The sequence below is a fragment of the Danio aesculapii genome, chromosome 6, assembly GCF_903798145.1.
Source record: "Danio aesculapii chromosome 6, fDanAes4.1, whole genome shotgun sequence".
Classification (NCBI taxonomy): Eukaryota; Metazoa; Chordata; class Actinopteri; order Cypriniformes; family Danionidae; genus Danio; species Danio aesculapii.
Genome location: NC_079440.1, coordinates 16,062,086 through 16,078,709, shown reverse-complemented (window position 1 = coordinate 16,078,709; position 16,624 = coordinate 16,062,086). Strand labels below are relative to the sequence as shown.

The 16,624-nt window shown below is 34.5% G+C and overlaps 1 protein-coding gene across 1 annotated transcript; it reads right to left on the bottom strand.

The window, feature by feature from the left end:
* Positions 1 to 500: 500 nt before the first annotated feature.
* On the bottom strand, positions 501 to 16,222 carry ndufs1 (NADH:ubiquinone oxidoreductase core subunit S1). The gene is made up of 19 exons (XM_056459664.1): positions 16,121 to 16,222; positions 15,460 to 15,536; positions 15,255 to 15,346; positions 13,770 to 13,877; positions 13,593 to 13,669; positions 11,543 to 11,624; positions 11,315 to 11,445; positions 10,662 to 10,847; positions 10,384 to 10,518; positions 8,603 to 8,717; positions 8,349 to 8,494; positions 6,156 to 6,284; positions 5,932 to 6,061; positions 4,281 to 4,441; positions 4,012 to 4,166; positions 3,526 to 3,701; positions 1,140 to 1,274; positions 980 to 1,052; positions 501 to 857 (listed from the first exon to the last, which is right to left on the bottom strand). Exons 2-19 carry the CDS (start codon positions 15,530 to 15,532, stop codon positions 766 to 768), a joined length of 2,196 nt encoding a protein of 731 aa, XP_056315639.1. The 5' UTR covers positions 15,533 to 15,536; positions 16,121 to 16,222; the 3' UTR covers positions 501 to 765.
* Between the last annotated feature and the right edge of the window lie 402 nt (positions 16,223 to 16,624).

Genomic DNA, 16,624 nt, shown 5'->3' with positions numbered 1-16,624 from the left:
CATTAATAAAGATGTTGTTTCCATGCCCCAGAGTTAAAAACAAAATCATGATAAATCCATTCAGTTGCTATTTAAGAAAATAAAATGAATTAAAAATAGTTCAACAACTACAGCTTGTTCTCTGCATTACACTGCACTTGAACCTATAAAGGGATAGTTCACCCAAAAACTCATATACTCACTCTTTACTTGTTCCAACCCTGTTTTATTCATCCGTTGAACACAATACAAGATATTTTGAAGAAAGCTGTAGCCATTAACTTCAATAGTAGAATCAACAAATGGAAGTGAATGGTTACAGGTTTTTAGCTATGTTCAAACTATCTTCTTTTGTGTTCAACAGAATAAAGAAACTAATAAAGGTTTGCAACCACTTTAGGGTAAGTAAATTTAAAAGAAAGCATTTTTCTCCTCTCATTTCCATTCTAGCCTCCAAATACACAGATTTTCTGCTGAGAATGTGCTATGAATACCCAGCGATGTAAATGGCGACAATAGTATACTGATATAATACAATTTTATTCATCATAATAAGAGCTTTCCAAAACAAAGCAGACCTCATTCAGATTCATTGTGGGAATGAAAACTTTACAACACCGTTCAAAGCCTATTTAAATATGAGCACGTTTAATTAGGCTCTTGTGAAGCCCGTGCAAGAACACAGAGAGCGGAGTATGCAGAAACAGGTATGTGTTCGTTCCTATACATGACAAAGACTACTTTTGTGCGTAGTACTACAGACAGATTGGTATGCCTGAAAGGTTTTTAACAAATTGAGGGCTCATCGACTGCTGCAGCTCCCTCTGTCACAGCCTTCACACACTTGGCCATTGTCGGAGAAGCTCTGCTGATGGGGTCTGTGGTGGAAGACAATCAAAGACAAAAATAAATAAGTTGAAAGACATGCATTTTGGCTACAGCATTACATTATTGTATTTAAATAATAATAATAATTTAATTAATGTATTTGTTACTCTACCTGTCATGTAGAAATCCTTTACTGTGAGCTGAGGAGGGACAAGAGGAGCTGCAAGCATTGACTGATTCACAGCCTGAGGAGAGAGAAGGACATCAGTGATCTGTTCAAACTGCAGATTTTCAAACAAAATTTGTACTTAGAGTGGGAAAAAAACACTTACATTTGAAAGCTCATGGGCCTGTTTGAAATAATTGGCTTCCTCTACATCATCATATCTCACCAGGTTAGGAGAAACCTCAGCCAGCCTTCTCCTTACCTCATCAAGTGTGTCATACGGGAGTGTGACTCCTGCCAACTGAGTACACACACACACACACACACACACACACACACACACACACAGACACAAAAAAAATCAACAAAATAAGAATCTACACTAAACAACATGCACTTTATTCTAGAATACAGCTCTATCTTATGGATGTGCACAATTGTAAGTTTATCTCTTTAAATTCCCTCCTTGAATATGTAGACATAGAGTTTGGATCTCATAATTGCAAGCTGTAAACTTGTATTTGCGAGTTAAAAATATATATATAAAAAAAAATCGTCTCAAATATCAGTTAGAAAGCAATTAGTTGTACCTTTTTTGATCCAACTACTCACAAAATATTTTCTTTTTTTTCGCTATTTTTGTTTAAACCACTGCATTTCCTTATAAAATCATATCTTATAATTATATAATTATAAGGTTTGATTTTTGTAGTTAATTTCTGATAATAGACCAAGTTCTGCCAAGGTACATTTAAAGTCAGAATTATTAGACCCCCCCCCCCCATATTTTTTTCTTTTTTAAATATTTTCCAAACTATGCTTAAAAGAGCAAGGAAATTTTCACAGTATGCCTGATAATATTTTTTTCTTCTGGAGAAAGTCTTATTTGTTTTATTTCAGCTAGAATACATTTATTAATAGAATACATTAATTAATACATTACATTAAACCATGTAATGATGGTTTATTGTGTAAACCATCATTACACAATAACTTGCCTAGTTAACCTAATTAACCTTTTTAAGCCTTTGAATGTCACTTTAAGCTGTATAGAAATGTCTTGAAAAATATCTAGTAAAATATTATGTACTGTCATCATGATAAGATATAATAAATCGGCTATTAGAAATGAGTTATTAAAACTATTATGTTTAAAAATGTGTTGGAAAAAATCTTCTCTTCGTTAAACAGAAATCGGAGAAAAAATAAACAGAGGGGCTAATAATTCTGACTTCAACTCTATATGAACAATATAAGGAACAGATAGTTTATTGTTAAAGGGATAGTTCACCCAAAAATTTATTAATTTATATATTTATTGTCAACTTATGGCTATTTAATGGCAAATTAAATGTGAAATGTGAAATGGATATACATAAAATATTACATGATAAAAACAAATTCATATCACAACAAAAAGTTACACAGACAAATATATAAATAAATAAAAAATTCACAAAAAATATATTCAAAGTTAAATAAGATTTTCAGTTCAATTTTTGGTTAATAACTCAAGATTCTTCCTGGTGGTACCTTTTAAAAAATGTCCAAAGTACTCTCCTTATAAATTTTGTCTAATGGTATTCAAATTTCCAAATTCCAACAAAATATGTTTTATGGTAAAAGCAGCTTGGCTCACACCAAAATTTAAATTCTGTCATCATTTACTCATAATCCACTTGATCCAAACCTGTTTGACTTTATTTCTTCTAAAGCAGCCATTAGCTTAGTTTCTTTCCACCTATTTTTAATGCGTATAAAAAAAAAGGTTGATGGAAACGCCAAGATGCGCATACATTTTGAAAATGCACATAAAAACCATATGCGGATAACTGAGTAGGATAAACTTTTATTTTATAAGAAAAGATGCGAATAAACTACGATGGAAACACTTTCACTGAACAAATTCCAGTACGTGCATTAAAAAAGGTCATGTGATTTTGTTATGAGAGATCATGTGATGATGAAAATGTGTGCAAATAGATAAACCAGGAGGCTGAGCACACTGTAAAACATCTGAAATGTTGTTTTGGTCATTCTAAAACGCCTTAACCATTTCAGTATTAGTGTCACTATATTATTAATTACTTCCAGGATTGTCAAAAGCGCCTTTAAAAGCCACCGCGTGTTCACTGCGTGTCAGGATTGCCTTCTGAGGTGCAAGTCATTTATTAAATGAAGAAAAGATTCACACAGCTTCTCCTACCACAGAAAATTCTGTTTTTACTGTTGATATTTGGCACCAGTTAATCAGAAAGTGACGATTTTGTTCACTTTGACTCAGTTGGAAACACCACTTGATTCGCAAGCCTTTTATGCGATAATCTAGTTGTGCGCATAAAGTTCATTTGCATTTTTGGATGGAAACATAGCTATTGTAATACATAGTAAGAACAAAGAATACTATGGAAGTCAATGACAGTATTCATTGAACATTCTCCAGAATATCTTGAAATTCATAAACAATTTGAACCACCTAAGTGAGAGTAAATGGTGAGGAAATTTTAATTGTTAAATCTATCCCTATAAAGTACAAATTATAAAAAGTTTACCTCAGAAATGGCACGCAGTATCTTCCAGTCCTCACGTGCCATACCAGGAGCGGTAACTGCCACCCTGGTCTGCTGGGCACGGCCCTCTGTGTTGACGTAGGTGCCAAACTTTTCAGTGTACGCCGCACCAGGCAAGATGACATCAGCAATAGGTGCACCTACATCACCATGATGACCTGGACAAGCATTTGATGCCATTAAACCCAAACTAACATGATTGAATGCAAGCAGCTCACCTTTAGATTTCTGAATTCAGGGGTGTCCAAACTCGGTCCTGGTGGGCCAGTGTCCTGCATAGTTTAGCTTCAACTTCCTTCAACACACCTGCCAGGAAGTTTTTGTATACCCAGAAAGAGCTTGATTAGCTGGTTCAGGTGTGTTTAATTGGGGTTCGAACTAAAATATGCAGGACACCGGCCCTCCAGGACCGAGTTTGGGCATTCCTGGCGGCATTTAACACAAAAAAATACAACTGTAGTTACTGACCCTGGTAAACGATAAAGCTATCTTTGGGAAGGTCTGCTCTGGTGATGCATCCGGCATCAGCTCCCAGGAGAAACAGCACTTTGGGAGGGTTGTTCCGAATGGCATCAACACCAGGTTTATAACCCAAGTCTAGGGCTGCCACTTGACTGGCCACCCTACAAACGTGTTTATGATAACATCAGAGCTTGTGGAAAGAAAATAGTCTACATACACAATTCTTTTAAATCACAGAGAACATCACAACTAAGACAAAGTAGGCAATAGCTGACCTGTGCAGTACATTGAGAACCTTCCATCCCTCCTCAACACCACTGCTGGCCCGAGCATTTTGAGCAATTGTGGACACAGCCTTTAAGATGGCTGCCCCATCATCCCTCTGAAGAGCAGAGCTACCCACCACTACGATAGGCTTTTTGGCTTGGCTGAGGTCCTGAAATACAAACTCTAATTCAATGGGTAGTTTCTGATATTGTCATGCTTGGGGACAATGCATGACTAGCCAGTTAAAGCTATTTTAAAAGATTAGTTCACCAAAAAATCAAAATTCTGTTATTAATTACTTGCCCTTAAATAGTTTTAATCCCTTAGAGACCTTCATTAATTTTCAGAACACAACTTAAGATATTTTAGATGAAATCAGAGAGCTCTCTCATCCTCCACAGACTGCAATGTTCCAAAGACGTTCAACAATCAGAAAAGGTAGCAAAAACATCGTCAAAACATTTGCTGTGACTTCAGAGGTTCAACTGTAATCATACAAAGCTCCAAGCTCCCATTGTAAAAACAATTTTGTTCTCCTATGTCTTTCGCATCAAATTAGAATGCTTGCATGTTGCACTACTGACTCCAAGGCTGTGGTTCCCAAAGTGGAGGTCAGGGGACATTGACGAGGGGTCTCTTGGTGATTTCCAAAACTTTTATTAAACTATTAGAATTACCATATTTTATTCATAACCCACAAACATAGATTAATAGTTATGCTAAAGAAACAATAACATACAAATAAAAATCCATCAGCCTTTACATTTTTTATATAAATATTAAATTAAATTAATAAATGACTATAAAAACATTATATAGTTATTAGACCGTTGCATTTCTGTTAGGGATGCACCGACCCCGATACTTGGATTTGATACCGCATATTTTTGCTGGATCAGGTATCCGCTAGCTGGTGCCAATCCAAATCTGTTCTTGCGCGTGTGCTATATTCTGTGTTTATAAATTAACTAAGTTATGAAGGTAGCCTATTATCAGGCACTAGAAAGTTGTCATGTAGGCCTACTATATCCCAAATGTTCTGAAGCTATTCTACAGTTATTGTGAAGCACAGATGAATATTTAAGTGGTTAAGTTCACGTTCAGTTCAGTGCTTTCCGTCATACTTCCAACTGAGTTTATTCTTCCAAGGGGAATACTTTCAGTGTTGCGAATAGTTTGTAAAGCCTGGCTCATTGTGACGGAAAATTATTTATTCTAATATAGGCTACTCTGAAACTTAATATTTCCCTGTAATTTTATTTATATCAACATTTTATTTAACAGACCAGTTTGTGTTTTAGAGCTGAAGCATATAAACGGACCTTGTTTTGAACTTTCTCCATCTCACTCATGGTGAGATTTGGCAAGGGATTATTAAGTAAAACTGGCCTCAGACAGTTTAGTTTAGTCTGTGTCAAACCTGCAGGAAAATATCAGGCTTTGCTAAAAACCATGATATAGTTTTTGATACCTATTCTGGACTTTAGACATCCCGAGACATAATTGTTATTTATGAGAGCTAATTTGAGTTCCGAAGAGGAACGAAGATCTTAGGGGATTGTAATGACATGAGGTTGAGCAATTAATAACAGAATTTTGATTGTTGGTTGAGCTAACCCTTTAAAGCTAGCAAACTTCAACACCACCATATAATGCTACCTTGCAGAAAGGATGTGATCCAGCAGCAATGTCCTGCAGAACCTGTGTGGTTTCACCCAGATGGTTGTAAGAATAGCTCAGATCAACATCATGACCCACCATGGCCACTTGGAGCTCATTATGCAACCAACTAAAAAATGGGATAAAAGAAAACAGCAAGGTGGAGTGAAATGACGCCCAGTCGTATGGTTAAAACAGTTGCAAACAACATGCAGTGGTTGTACCTCTTGCGGATACGTGCATTGAAGAGAGGAGCCTCATAACGAGGGTTTGTTCCAATCAGAAGCAGAAGGTCACACTCCTCAATACCAGTGATACGGCTGTTCAAGAGATAATTCGAGCGCAGGTCGGATCTAAGGAGACAAGAGAGCAGAATTAGTTTCAATGCTTTAGGAATAGTTACACCAAAAAAAGAACAGTCTGTCATCAATTGTGACAAGAAACCAAAATATTTTAAACAATAAATGAAGATATTTCCCTCCATTAAAAGTACATTACACAATTATTTTTTATCTTTAAAACTATTTATGAAGATATTGTAAAAGTTAACCACTTGGAATTCAAAGCACAAATGTTCTTGTTTAACTGGCGCCAAGCAAGACCGTATGAGCTGTTTTTTTTTCCATATTTAAAAGTACTAATTCCATATTTAAAAGTGCTGATGATTAATGTTTTATGTGAATAAAAGCCTAAATAAAATCTATTCATCAAATGATCCCTATAAACACTCTTATTTTTAAGTTTGAGCTTTAATGAATGGAGTGAAATCTTTTAGGTTACATTCAAATTAACTTAATTTTGCATTTAAAAAGATAAACGAAAGTTTTAGGGGTTTAGAATGACACAAAGGTGAATAAATTATCACAGTTTTTTTTTCTGGGCCAATTATCAGTAAATCAATCAGCACTTCTGAAATCAAGTCCACCAATAATTCAATAAGGATAACTGTTGTTACATGTTTAAGTTAAAATAGCTTGAAAGGCAAAGCAGGAACTACGTTTTTTAACGTTTTGAGTTTATAAATTACAAACAAAATTACAGTTGCTTTGGTGTTCTGGGTGACTGCAAAGTGGTTACTTATTTGCACAAGTAAATATCCTTAGTCATACAGTAAGTCATAAGGATTAGTGCTTCCTGAAATAATAATAATAATAATCTGTAATCATTTACACACCCTCAAGTCATTTAAAATACATAAGAAATTAAGTTTTCTTCAGAATATAAATGAGGATATTTTAATAGAAATCTTGGATTCATGTCACCCATGACTGTTGCTTTAAAATCTAAAAAACATTGAGTCGTTTAATCCAATAATCTTGATAATTGTGATTAGTTTATGAGATGAACAGATTAATGTAGGCCTCTATTCTCAAAGGAACATTAATCAGCAAATATTCACACCATCTTAATTTGGTCACAGAAGCTCAAGCTCGCTGGTTTGATGTTGATGTGAAAAAAGGTCGAAAAAAGACTCTCTCAAGAACCAATAAGCTGTTTTCATGCATCAAAGTTTACGTGGATTTATGTTTTTGGTCTGTTGATAAACATTTTTAACTGTGTGTCTTGAGTGAAAGGAATTCAATGGAGGAACTAAAATGTCTAGTCATTAAAAATACCTTTATTTGTGTTGTAATGGTAAACAAAAGTCTTTGGATTTGCAACAACTTGAGGGCGAGTACATTATGACAATTTCCAGTTACACTATTTTAAGTCACATTAACTACTGTGTACTAAAAATAAGTACAATGCACTTATTGTGTTGATATGATACTGCAGACAATTTATAAGGGCTTTTTAAGCTGGGATACATGTAGGGTTAGGGACAAGTTTGGTGGTATAAGTAGGTTTAAGGGAGGGTTAAAGTGTAAGTGTAATTACATGCAAATAATTTTGAAATACACGTACAATGCATGTTCATGTATGTACATAATAAGTGCATTGTACCAAATTATTCATTTATTTGTTTTATTTTATTTTTAATAATTCTTTTTTAGGGGTTTTCACCTTTATTGGGATAGGACAGTGGAGATTTTACAGAAAGGAAAGTGTGGGGAGCAGAGATAGGGGAAGGATCGGCAAAAGACCTCAAGCTGGGAATCGAACTCGGGTCGCCATGAGCACCTTGGTGCTATGTGTCGAAGCACTTACCACTAGGCTATTGGTGCAGACCAAATTATTCATTTATATGTTCATAAATGGTGGATATGGTAGATGTGACTTAAAATAAAGTGATGGCAAATTTACATCATTTAAAATGGGTAAACTAACCGGTTTGAGTAATAGCCAAAATAGATGTTTGCAATAAAAGTAGTATTACTTCTATGTATAAACTAGTAAATCCTTGCAATCAGTGTGAACAAAAAATAATTATGACTGAAATTAGGACAGACAGTGTAAAGATTTTTATGAGGACTCACCCAGCACCAGCCATTGGGAAGATCTCCTCAGTGCAGAGAGACTCGCTGTCCAGTTTGTTCAGCAGGTCCTTCAGAGCCACCAGTGCCTCAGCATCCACCATCCCACCAGCAATAGCTCCAATCTCAGAACCTTTAACTCCCTGGAGCTGCAAAACATAAATCCCAACCACTGAAACTTTTGTCTACAAATGTCACAGTGCATCACACTAAACTGATTCTTGAACGCTTCAGGTTTATAGTATGCAGTCACTTACTGCTCCGGCCACACGCGTAAGGACATCTTCCCAGGTGGTGGAAACCAGCTGACCACTAGCATCCTTTACCATGGGCTGGGTCAGACGCTGCCTCTTCAGCCCATCATAAGCAAACCTTAAAGATGGTGACACCAGGCTAAGCATAAGTGTGTGTGAACCAGAGGTGTTTTTATATTAAAGGGGACCTTTTATGCCCCTTTTTACAAGATGTAAAATGTAAGTCTCTGATGTCCCTAGAATGTATATGTGAAGATACCGAAAAAATAATGTTTTATAACTCTTCAAAACTGCCCCTTTTAGGCTTTTTAGTGACAAAGCGTTTCAGCAGAGTTTTTATAAAGTGTCATTACAAAAAAATAGAATTAATGTTTACCATTAGATGCTGGCTACTAGGGCTGTGCAATTAATCGAAAATTCAGTTTCGGCTTCTAACGATTATGAAAAAACATTAATTGAGATAAAACGATTATTGCATCATATACCGCCCCCTTTCTAATTGTACACACATTTGTTGCTCTGCAAAGCTCAGTTTCACGTGAATGTTACTAAAAGCATGTAGTGAAATGTAACTTTTGCAGCCCGGGATGTGCATCATTCACTGATGTACATTCGAATCATTCATGTTCTAATAAAAACGCGAAAGAGAGCATGCTTTTGTGTGTGTGCGCTCAGCCTCGGAGACGAGCAGAGCACACAGATCTAACGCCATCTTAATGAGAGCGCTTTAATGGTCAAATACATGCACATTTGTGTCAGAGCGTAGTGTTCAGGGATTATTCATATTAACCCTCATTTGTGTAATAAACAAACAAGTTGAGAATCAAAAGACATGTGAAAAAGAAACCATATATGAACTGCACTGTCCTTAAAGTGACAGTGCGCAATATTCTTGCTGCCGACTGTTTTTATTTTTAATTAACAACAAAAGGAGAAAATGACTCACTGCTCTTGACTGAAGGACCTTTGTGGCTATAATTAAAGTTTTTTTTCTTACAGTTAAGATGCTTAAAGCACAGTTTTTTTTCATATTTTTATTCTTTTGTATTTATTTCCCTTTTCTTATTTACAGGAAGGAAAATAACAGTATATATACAGTTGAAGTCAGAATTATTAGCCCTCCTGAATTATTAGCGGCCCTTTTCCCTAATTTTTGTTTAATGGAACGAAGATTTTTTTCAACCCATTTTTAAACAAAATAGTTTTAATAACTCATTTCTAATAATTTATTTTATCTTTGCAGTGATGACAGTACATTATATTTTACTAGATATTTTTCAAGACAATAGTATTCAGCTTAAAGTGACATTCAAAGGCTTAATTAGTGTAATTAGGTAAGTCATTGTATAACAGTAGTTTCTTCTGCAGACAATCAGAAATATATATTGCTTAAAGGGGCTAATAATATTGACCTTAAAATGGCTTTAAAACAATTAAACCTGCTTTTAATCTCGCCAAAATAAAACAAATAAGCCTTTCTCCAGAAGAAAAAATATTATAGGAAATACTGTAAAAAATTGCTCTGTTAAACATCATTTAGGAAATATTTATTAAAAAAAATGAAAAATTCACAGGAGGGCGAATAATTTCGATTTCAACTGATAATTGTTTTGAATAATCGTGATTACAATTATGACCAAAATAATCGTGATTTTGATTTTTCCCATATTCGAGCAGCCCTACTGGCTACAGTCACACACAGTTGCTACACTTAAACTTCTTTAAACCCCTTATAAAAGTGACTTTTGTATAATAGGTCCCCTTTAAAGAGCTCATGAGCTGACCTGGTCTTGTCCGATATCCATTCCTCATTGACATCTTCATTCATACGGGGCAGAATTCTCATGACTTCACCACTTCTGGTGCTCACCACAATGTTGGAGCCTACAGCATCCAGCACATCGATGGATTCTGTCTTTCTGTAGACATGTGAGGAAAGCATGTTTAAAGACAGGAAAAAAATGCACAAAAATGTAAGCAACTCACTGTTAAAAGGTCACATAATTAACAATTAAAAGATCAAACTGAACAAAAGAGCACACAATTCATCCCCGGATAGTACCTGGTCTCCCAGGGTCTTGCAGTAAAGGCATATGGTTTAGATGTCAGTGCTCCAACAGGACACAAGTCGATTATGTTACCAGACAATTCAGACATGAACATCTTTTCCACGTAAGTACCAATCTGCATGTCGTTACCACGTCCTGTGGTTCCCAGATCCTCAACTCCAGCAACTTCACTGGCAAAACTGCAAAGATACAAATAAAATTATTTAGATTTTGTACAAAAAGATGCATGACCAGTGCCATTACCTTCATTGTGTAGAGCTTGAGCTTGAAATATAAAATAAATTAACAGCTTTACACAAAATAAAAGTTTACATACATATTTTTGTTGAGTAGCATTACATACAATAAATGAGCCATAAGAAAGACACTGGAGAATTATGGAGCTCATACCCAAGGACCAAAAATACATGCTGATATTTATATGACAAAAGAGGAAGTGAAATTCTAATAGTTTGTATTGTAAATCAATGAGATCTTTAAAAGAGTATTGCAGACCGGTATGTGTAAACGTATCATAATCAGCCATTGACATCCATAGCCATTGACATCCATAGTAGGAACCCAAAATATAATGGAAGTCAATAGCTGTTTCAGTATATCTTCCTTTGTGTTCAACAGAAACTCTTCAGAAAGACTTCCAACTCACCGAACACAACGGGTGCACTGTATACAGCGAGTCATGATTGTTTTGATGAGCGGCCCGATGTTCTTGTCTTCCACTGCCCTCTTGCCCTCGGTAAAGCGGCTTCTGTCTGTGCCAAACGTCATTGACTGGTCCTGTATATCCAGCACAACAACAAGATGATTAAAAACTGCATTAAAGATGACTCCATTTCCCAGACTCTCAACTGAATGTCAACTGTGCTTTTCTGACCTGCAGATCACACTCTCCTCCCTGATCACAGATTGGACAGTCAAGAGGGTGGTTGGCAAGCAAGAACTCCATGACTCCCTCTCTATCCAAGACGAAACAAAAACACAAATAAATGCATTGAAACGCATGATAAAAATTCCGTTTTATTGACCTTATTCTGTAATGGGGAAGTGCGCTCTATTTGCGATTGTTTTAGAACTTCCAATTCAGTTGCCTATGGTAGAAATGACTAGGAACAATAAACAGCAGAAAGAGGTCAAACAACTTGCTCTACAAACAACTGTGTTCATGACTATAAATAAGTGGGAAAATATATTAAGAAAATATCAGTCTGCAACATTAAACAGCATAAATATCTGTTTTTAATGTCTAAAAATCAATGGAAGGGAATGAGACTGGAAGACTCAAGCCAAACAGATTCCAATACCTGCGCCCACTCGTATGTGAAGAATGACACAGTGATCCTGACACGGTGATCACACAAAATCTCAATGCTTTTTATGAATGGCTACACTATTTCTAATACTCACACAATATTCGCCTGTCACGATAATCAATATATCGACTTATCGTGCAATACTTGGAGATCAGTATTTTTTTGCCATTTCAATTTACATTTACAAATAGCATTAAAGCCATTTTACAATGATATGTCTACCTAACCGGTGACTGTTTATAATTGAACATTTACCTAATAGAACATTTAATAGTATATAAAATAGGATATTTACCTTTTTAACTTTTAACTTATATAAATATTTTAAGAGTTTGTGGCTATTTGCATTATTATGCTGTTATATAATCCTTACATCATCAGTGGTATAATGATCTCAAAATGACAATATTATTTCTTATTGCAACAATTTCTGTGACAATATATCGCACAACAAAAATTCCTTATCATGACAGGCCTATTTACACATGATTTCCACTGACTATCAACATTTTTGAGATTTAGTCAGTCTAAACCATTTTAAGGGTAAACGATCTAATTATTTGTTTGTGAAATATATGTCAATTATTCTGTTTTATATCGAAGTTTAAAACATGATTGTTTTTGTTTATGAGTAAAGAAAAATCACATTAGACCTGCGGGATACGATTAACATCCAAACACTGGCACAGATTTTCATGGATTAGCCTACAATTGTACAATTTCTGACTTTTATTTTTATAATTAAAACCTACATGAGTGAAATCCTTTAATCTGCATTTACAGTGCTATTATTAAACTATGTCTTCAATTTGAATACAGGCAATTGAATATCTTTTCAATATTAAATGACAATCTAAGTAACCGAAAATCATTCATTATATTGTAATAAACTCATAATTAACATCTTGGTCACACTTTACATTAAGGTTTTATTAGTTTCATTCACTGTACATTAAGGTTTCAGCAAATTATTAGTGTAATTAGTTTAATCTAAACTGCATACAGAAGAACTAAATCATGCCAAAATAAAGTTAATTCAGAGTTTTTTCCGGATTTTAAAATGGCCCAAGTGAAGCTGGTAAACATTCTGTATGATTTTGGTCACACTTTACAAGAAGGTTCCAATAGTTAATATTCGTTTATATATTTAATTACATGAACAATCTTGTACAGCTTTTTTCCGATCCTAATTCAACATGTCCTTACTGAACTGTGAGTTACCAAGAACTACCAATGAACAACTTTTTCATTAACATTAGTTAATTTTCATTAACTAATGTTAACAAAGACGATTAAATGCTGTTATAAATGTGCTGTTTAAGGATTATTCATGTTAGTAAATATATAAACAAACATTAACTAATGGAACCTTGTTGTAAAGTTGACCAAAATCACACAGTACGTATACCAACTTTGCTTTGGCCATTTTAAAATCCTGAAAAAACTCTGAATTAACTTTATTTTGGCATGATTTAATTCTTCGTTACGCAATTTAGCTTAAATTATATTGGGGCCTAAAGGAGGCACATTATCCCATCTCAGACTATACACTAATAATTTTTTGACAGCTCTGTGTGTTTTGCAAATATCTATAAAGCAGGAGACAACACAAACCTGGCTTTACGTGTTTTCTCTGAGTTGGTTAAAATGTTCCATCCTTTCATGACTGGCATTGCACATGCAGCAACAGGCTGTTGATGAAGGACAAAGAAGCAGTGTATTTTGATAACAACCTTGAAAATGTGTGAGCAATAATGTCATAATTATAGTGCATTTGATGCTGCATATTACCTTTGGCGCTCTTTCGATCTCCACCAGACACATACGGCAGTTACCGGCCACTGACAGACGATCATGATAGCAGAAACGAGGAATCTGCACACCAACTTTCTCACAAGCCTAAACACAATTAGCGTGCGAGAATACATGAAACGTACAGTTACTACATAAAGTTAGGGCTAAGCAATATGACAAAAAAAAAAACACATATAACAAGATAAGTATTCTCATATACTGATAAGTATCCTACATTAGAGCTGCACGATATTGGAAAAAACTGACACTGCAATATTTAGTTTTTCTTTGCGATATGAATATAATTTTAAAAAATGACTATTTGGAGAAAATAAATAAATAAATCACTATTTTACATTGATATTGATAATTTTGTTGGGGAGCCCATCTGCAAAAACATATTCAAAACAATTGAAAAATACACAAAATAATATAATTTAAAGCACAGATGAAAACAATAAAGCAAAGATAAAATTAAATAAAAAACACTATGGTTTTCGGTGGAGTCTAAAACAGTATTGAGATATAGAAATTCAATAATCAAATGTAAAATAACAGTGTGCTTCTTGTATAAACCCAATTAATCAAATCTAATCTAATTGTTAAAATAGAAAACTTGATAATGTCTTGTGTCCAAATGGTTTAAATTAACTTGAAATATCGTATAAACTCCCTTGAGTTCCTGTAATATGACTAGCGCAGATAATTTTTTTTTTTAAATTACACCCTACAAAATTTCAACTAAATTTTTCAATCTTTTTCCTTCTCTTGATGTTTCCTCTTTTTTAAATTTGTATTTACAGAGTATATACAGGAATCAGAGAAGGAAATTCAATACCTTTTAAGACCTTTAAGACCTTTTAAGACAGAAAAACTGGTGAGATTTTAACTTCCAGTATATTTACTAAATATTAATGTAAGAAACTAGTCCAAAACTAAAACATTATTAATTTACTGAATTAAAAATCCATTAAATCTAGATAATACAGCCTATAGACCTGCAGAAATAATGGTGTTGCCTTGGTTACTGCAGTAAACAAAGCCGCATTATGTCAAATCTAGCAGAACTTTATTAATTTCATAAACTACACAGCATCCTGACATTCGCAGATTAAATTCAGGCAAACTTTAGCATACAACCATACATTGAATAATCAAAAATGATATACAATTTAATACCTTGCAAAATAGCATACAAGACTTTTTAATACTTTTTAAAGGCTTTAAATTTCTCTACATTGATTTATCAACTTTTAGTACTTTTTAAGACCCCACGGACACCCTGATGAAATATTTTTCTTTAACAAAAGTACTCTTCAGTACTCACTTCAGTACTCACTAATCTAATGTATATGCACAAATATAATATTGTATAGCTTCCTATTAGAAATATGAATACGAAAGATAGATTTGTGAGGGGTGTACTTATATGTCCTGAGCACTGTATATATGTATGCATGTATGTATGTATGTATGTACTACCTGCAGTACAGTGGTTCCTGGCTCCACCATGACAGGTTTTCCATCTACAAACACTTCAACCATATTGCTCGCAGCCCGGACGGAGGTCCGTACTGTCATAAAAATAAGCAGATGTGAAAAAACGACTGACAAGACAGTAAAGTTGCCTAAAAAATAGCATCTTGAATTTGAAAGGCAAAAATGAGAGATGTATAGAGCAAATTACCATTGTTGGTGGTGGCAATGGAGCCCATGGAATGAGCTGCCAAAGCCCGACTTACAGCTGGCAAACGCAACATGTCGCTGTAGGAGAAAATGCCAAGTGATTAGAAGCAAGTTGATCAGTACATTATCTAGGTTAACTATGGATAAACACGCCACTGTAATTTAAAATACAAGGACACTCCAGTAAGGAGGCAAAAAAGAATCCTAATAATCAGAACTTCAGAAGGAAAATGACAATATTAATTATAAATTAGTCACACATTAAAAACACGACATGGTGACATAAGACCTGACATAAGAAATTATATGATTAGAATGACAAAAGCCAACATTTTATAACAGCAATAAAACAAATTATTTGCACTCTACAAATATGAAGCATAATATTTATAAATTAATATGTTAAGATTCCATCTTCATTAAATGCAAATCAAAAATGTAAAAGCAGTCCTGTTGACATTTCAATCTGTACACACACTGGTTAGCAGGCTAGCACTCAGCAGCACAGTAACGTTAGCTTAGTCAAGGACAGGGAGAACGTTACTATGAATTACCCAGGTTTCGTATGCATTTATAATGCCAGCATTTATTCACAAAGGAAACGTCTATACAAAACTCTATTCACACTTCAGTCTAGATGAAAAGCAATATTTAAATCTCACCTTGACGCTATTTGGCCTTCTAGACCAGAACAGCGTTACTGCCGTAGGTTCGGTTATGAGTGTGTACTCGGGAGATTTCGGAGACGGCGGAAATAGCCGATGTATATTTAGCTTTGAAAAATGTACAAAGACATTTTATTAGATTATTTTATTATAAATTATAATAAATCCACAAACCTATATATTAAAATACATAGTTATATGTGATTTTTTACATTAACAATCCGTCGTATTTTGTTGACCTTTTACAATTATTCATCGTCATTTCCGCTCATAAAAGCGGTCGCTTCCTTGTCTTATGTCACATTAAAAGTCAACCAGTTTACATGTTTTACTGTTCTTGCTGAGTCTGAGAATAACGTGAGAAAATTATCCAGCGATTCTTATCGTTTATGAAAAATGTATTTAACATATCTAACGCAAAAGACGGCCAAAACTGTCTTATTTGTTTAAAAACGGATCTGTGTAGGAGGAGTCATGCCGTCAGACGTATAAAGACCATCT

Coding starts and splice junctions, on each gene's coding strand:
- ndufs1 (XM_056459664.1), bottom strand. CDS start 15,532: ATGTTGCGTTTGCCAGCTGTAAGTCGGGCTTTGGCAGCTCATTCCATG. Junction 13,878..15,254: donor CAGGAACCACTGTACTGCAG/GTAGTACATACA, acceptor AATTGTGTTTAG/GCTTGTGAGAAAGTTGGTGT. Junction 11,446..11,542: donor GAGGAGAGTGTGATCTGCAG/GTCAGAAAAGCA, acceptor CTGGATATACAG/GACCAGTCAATGACGTTTGG.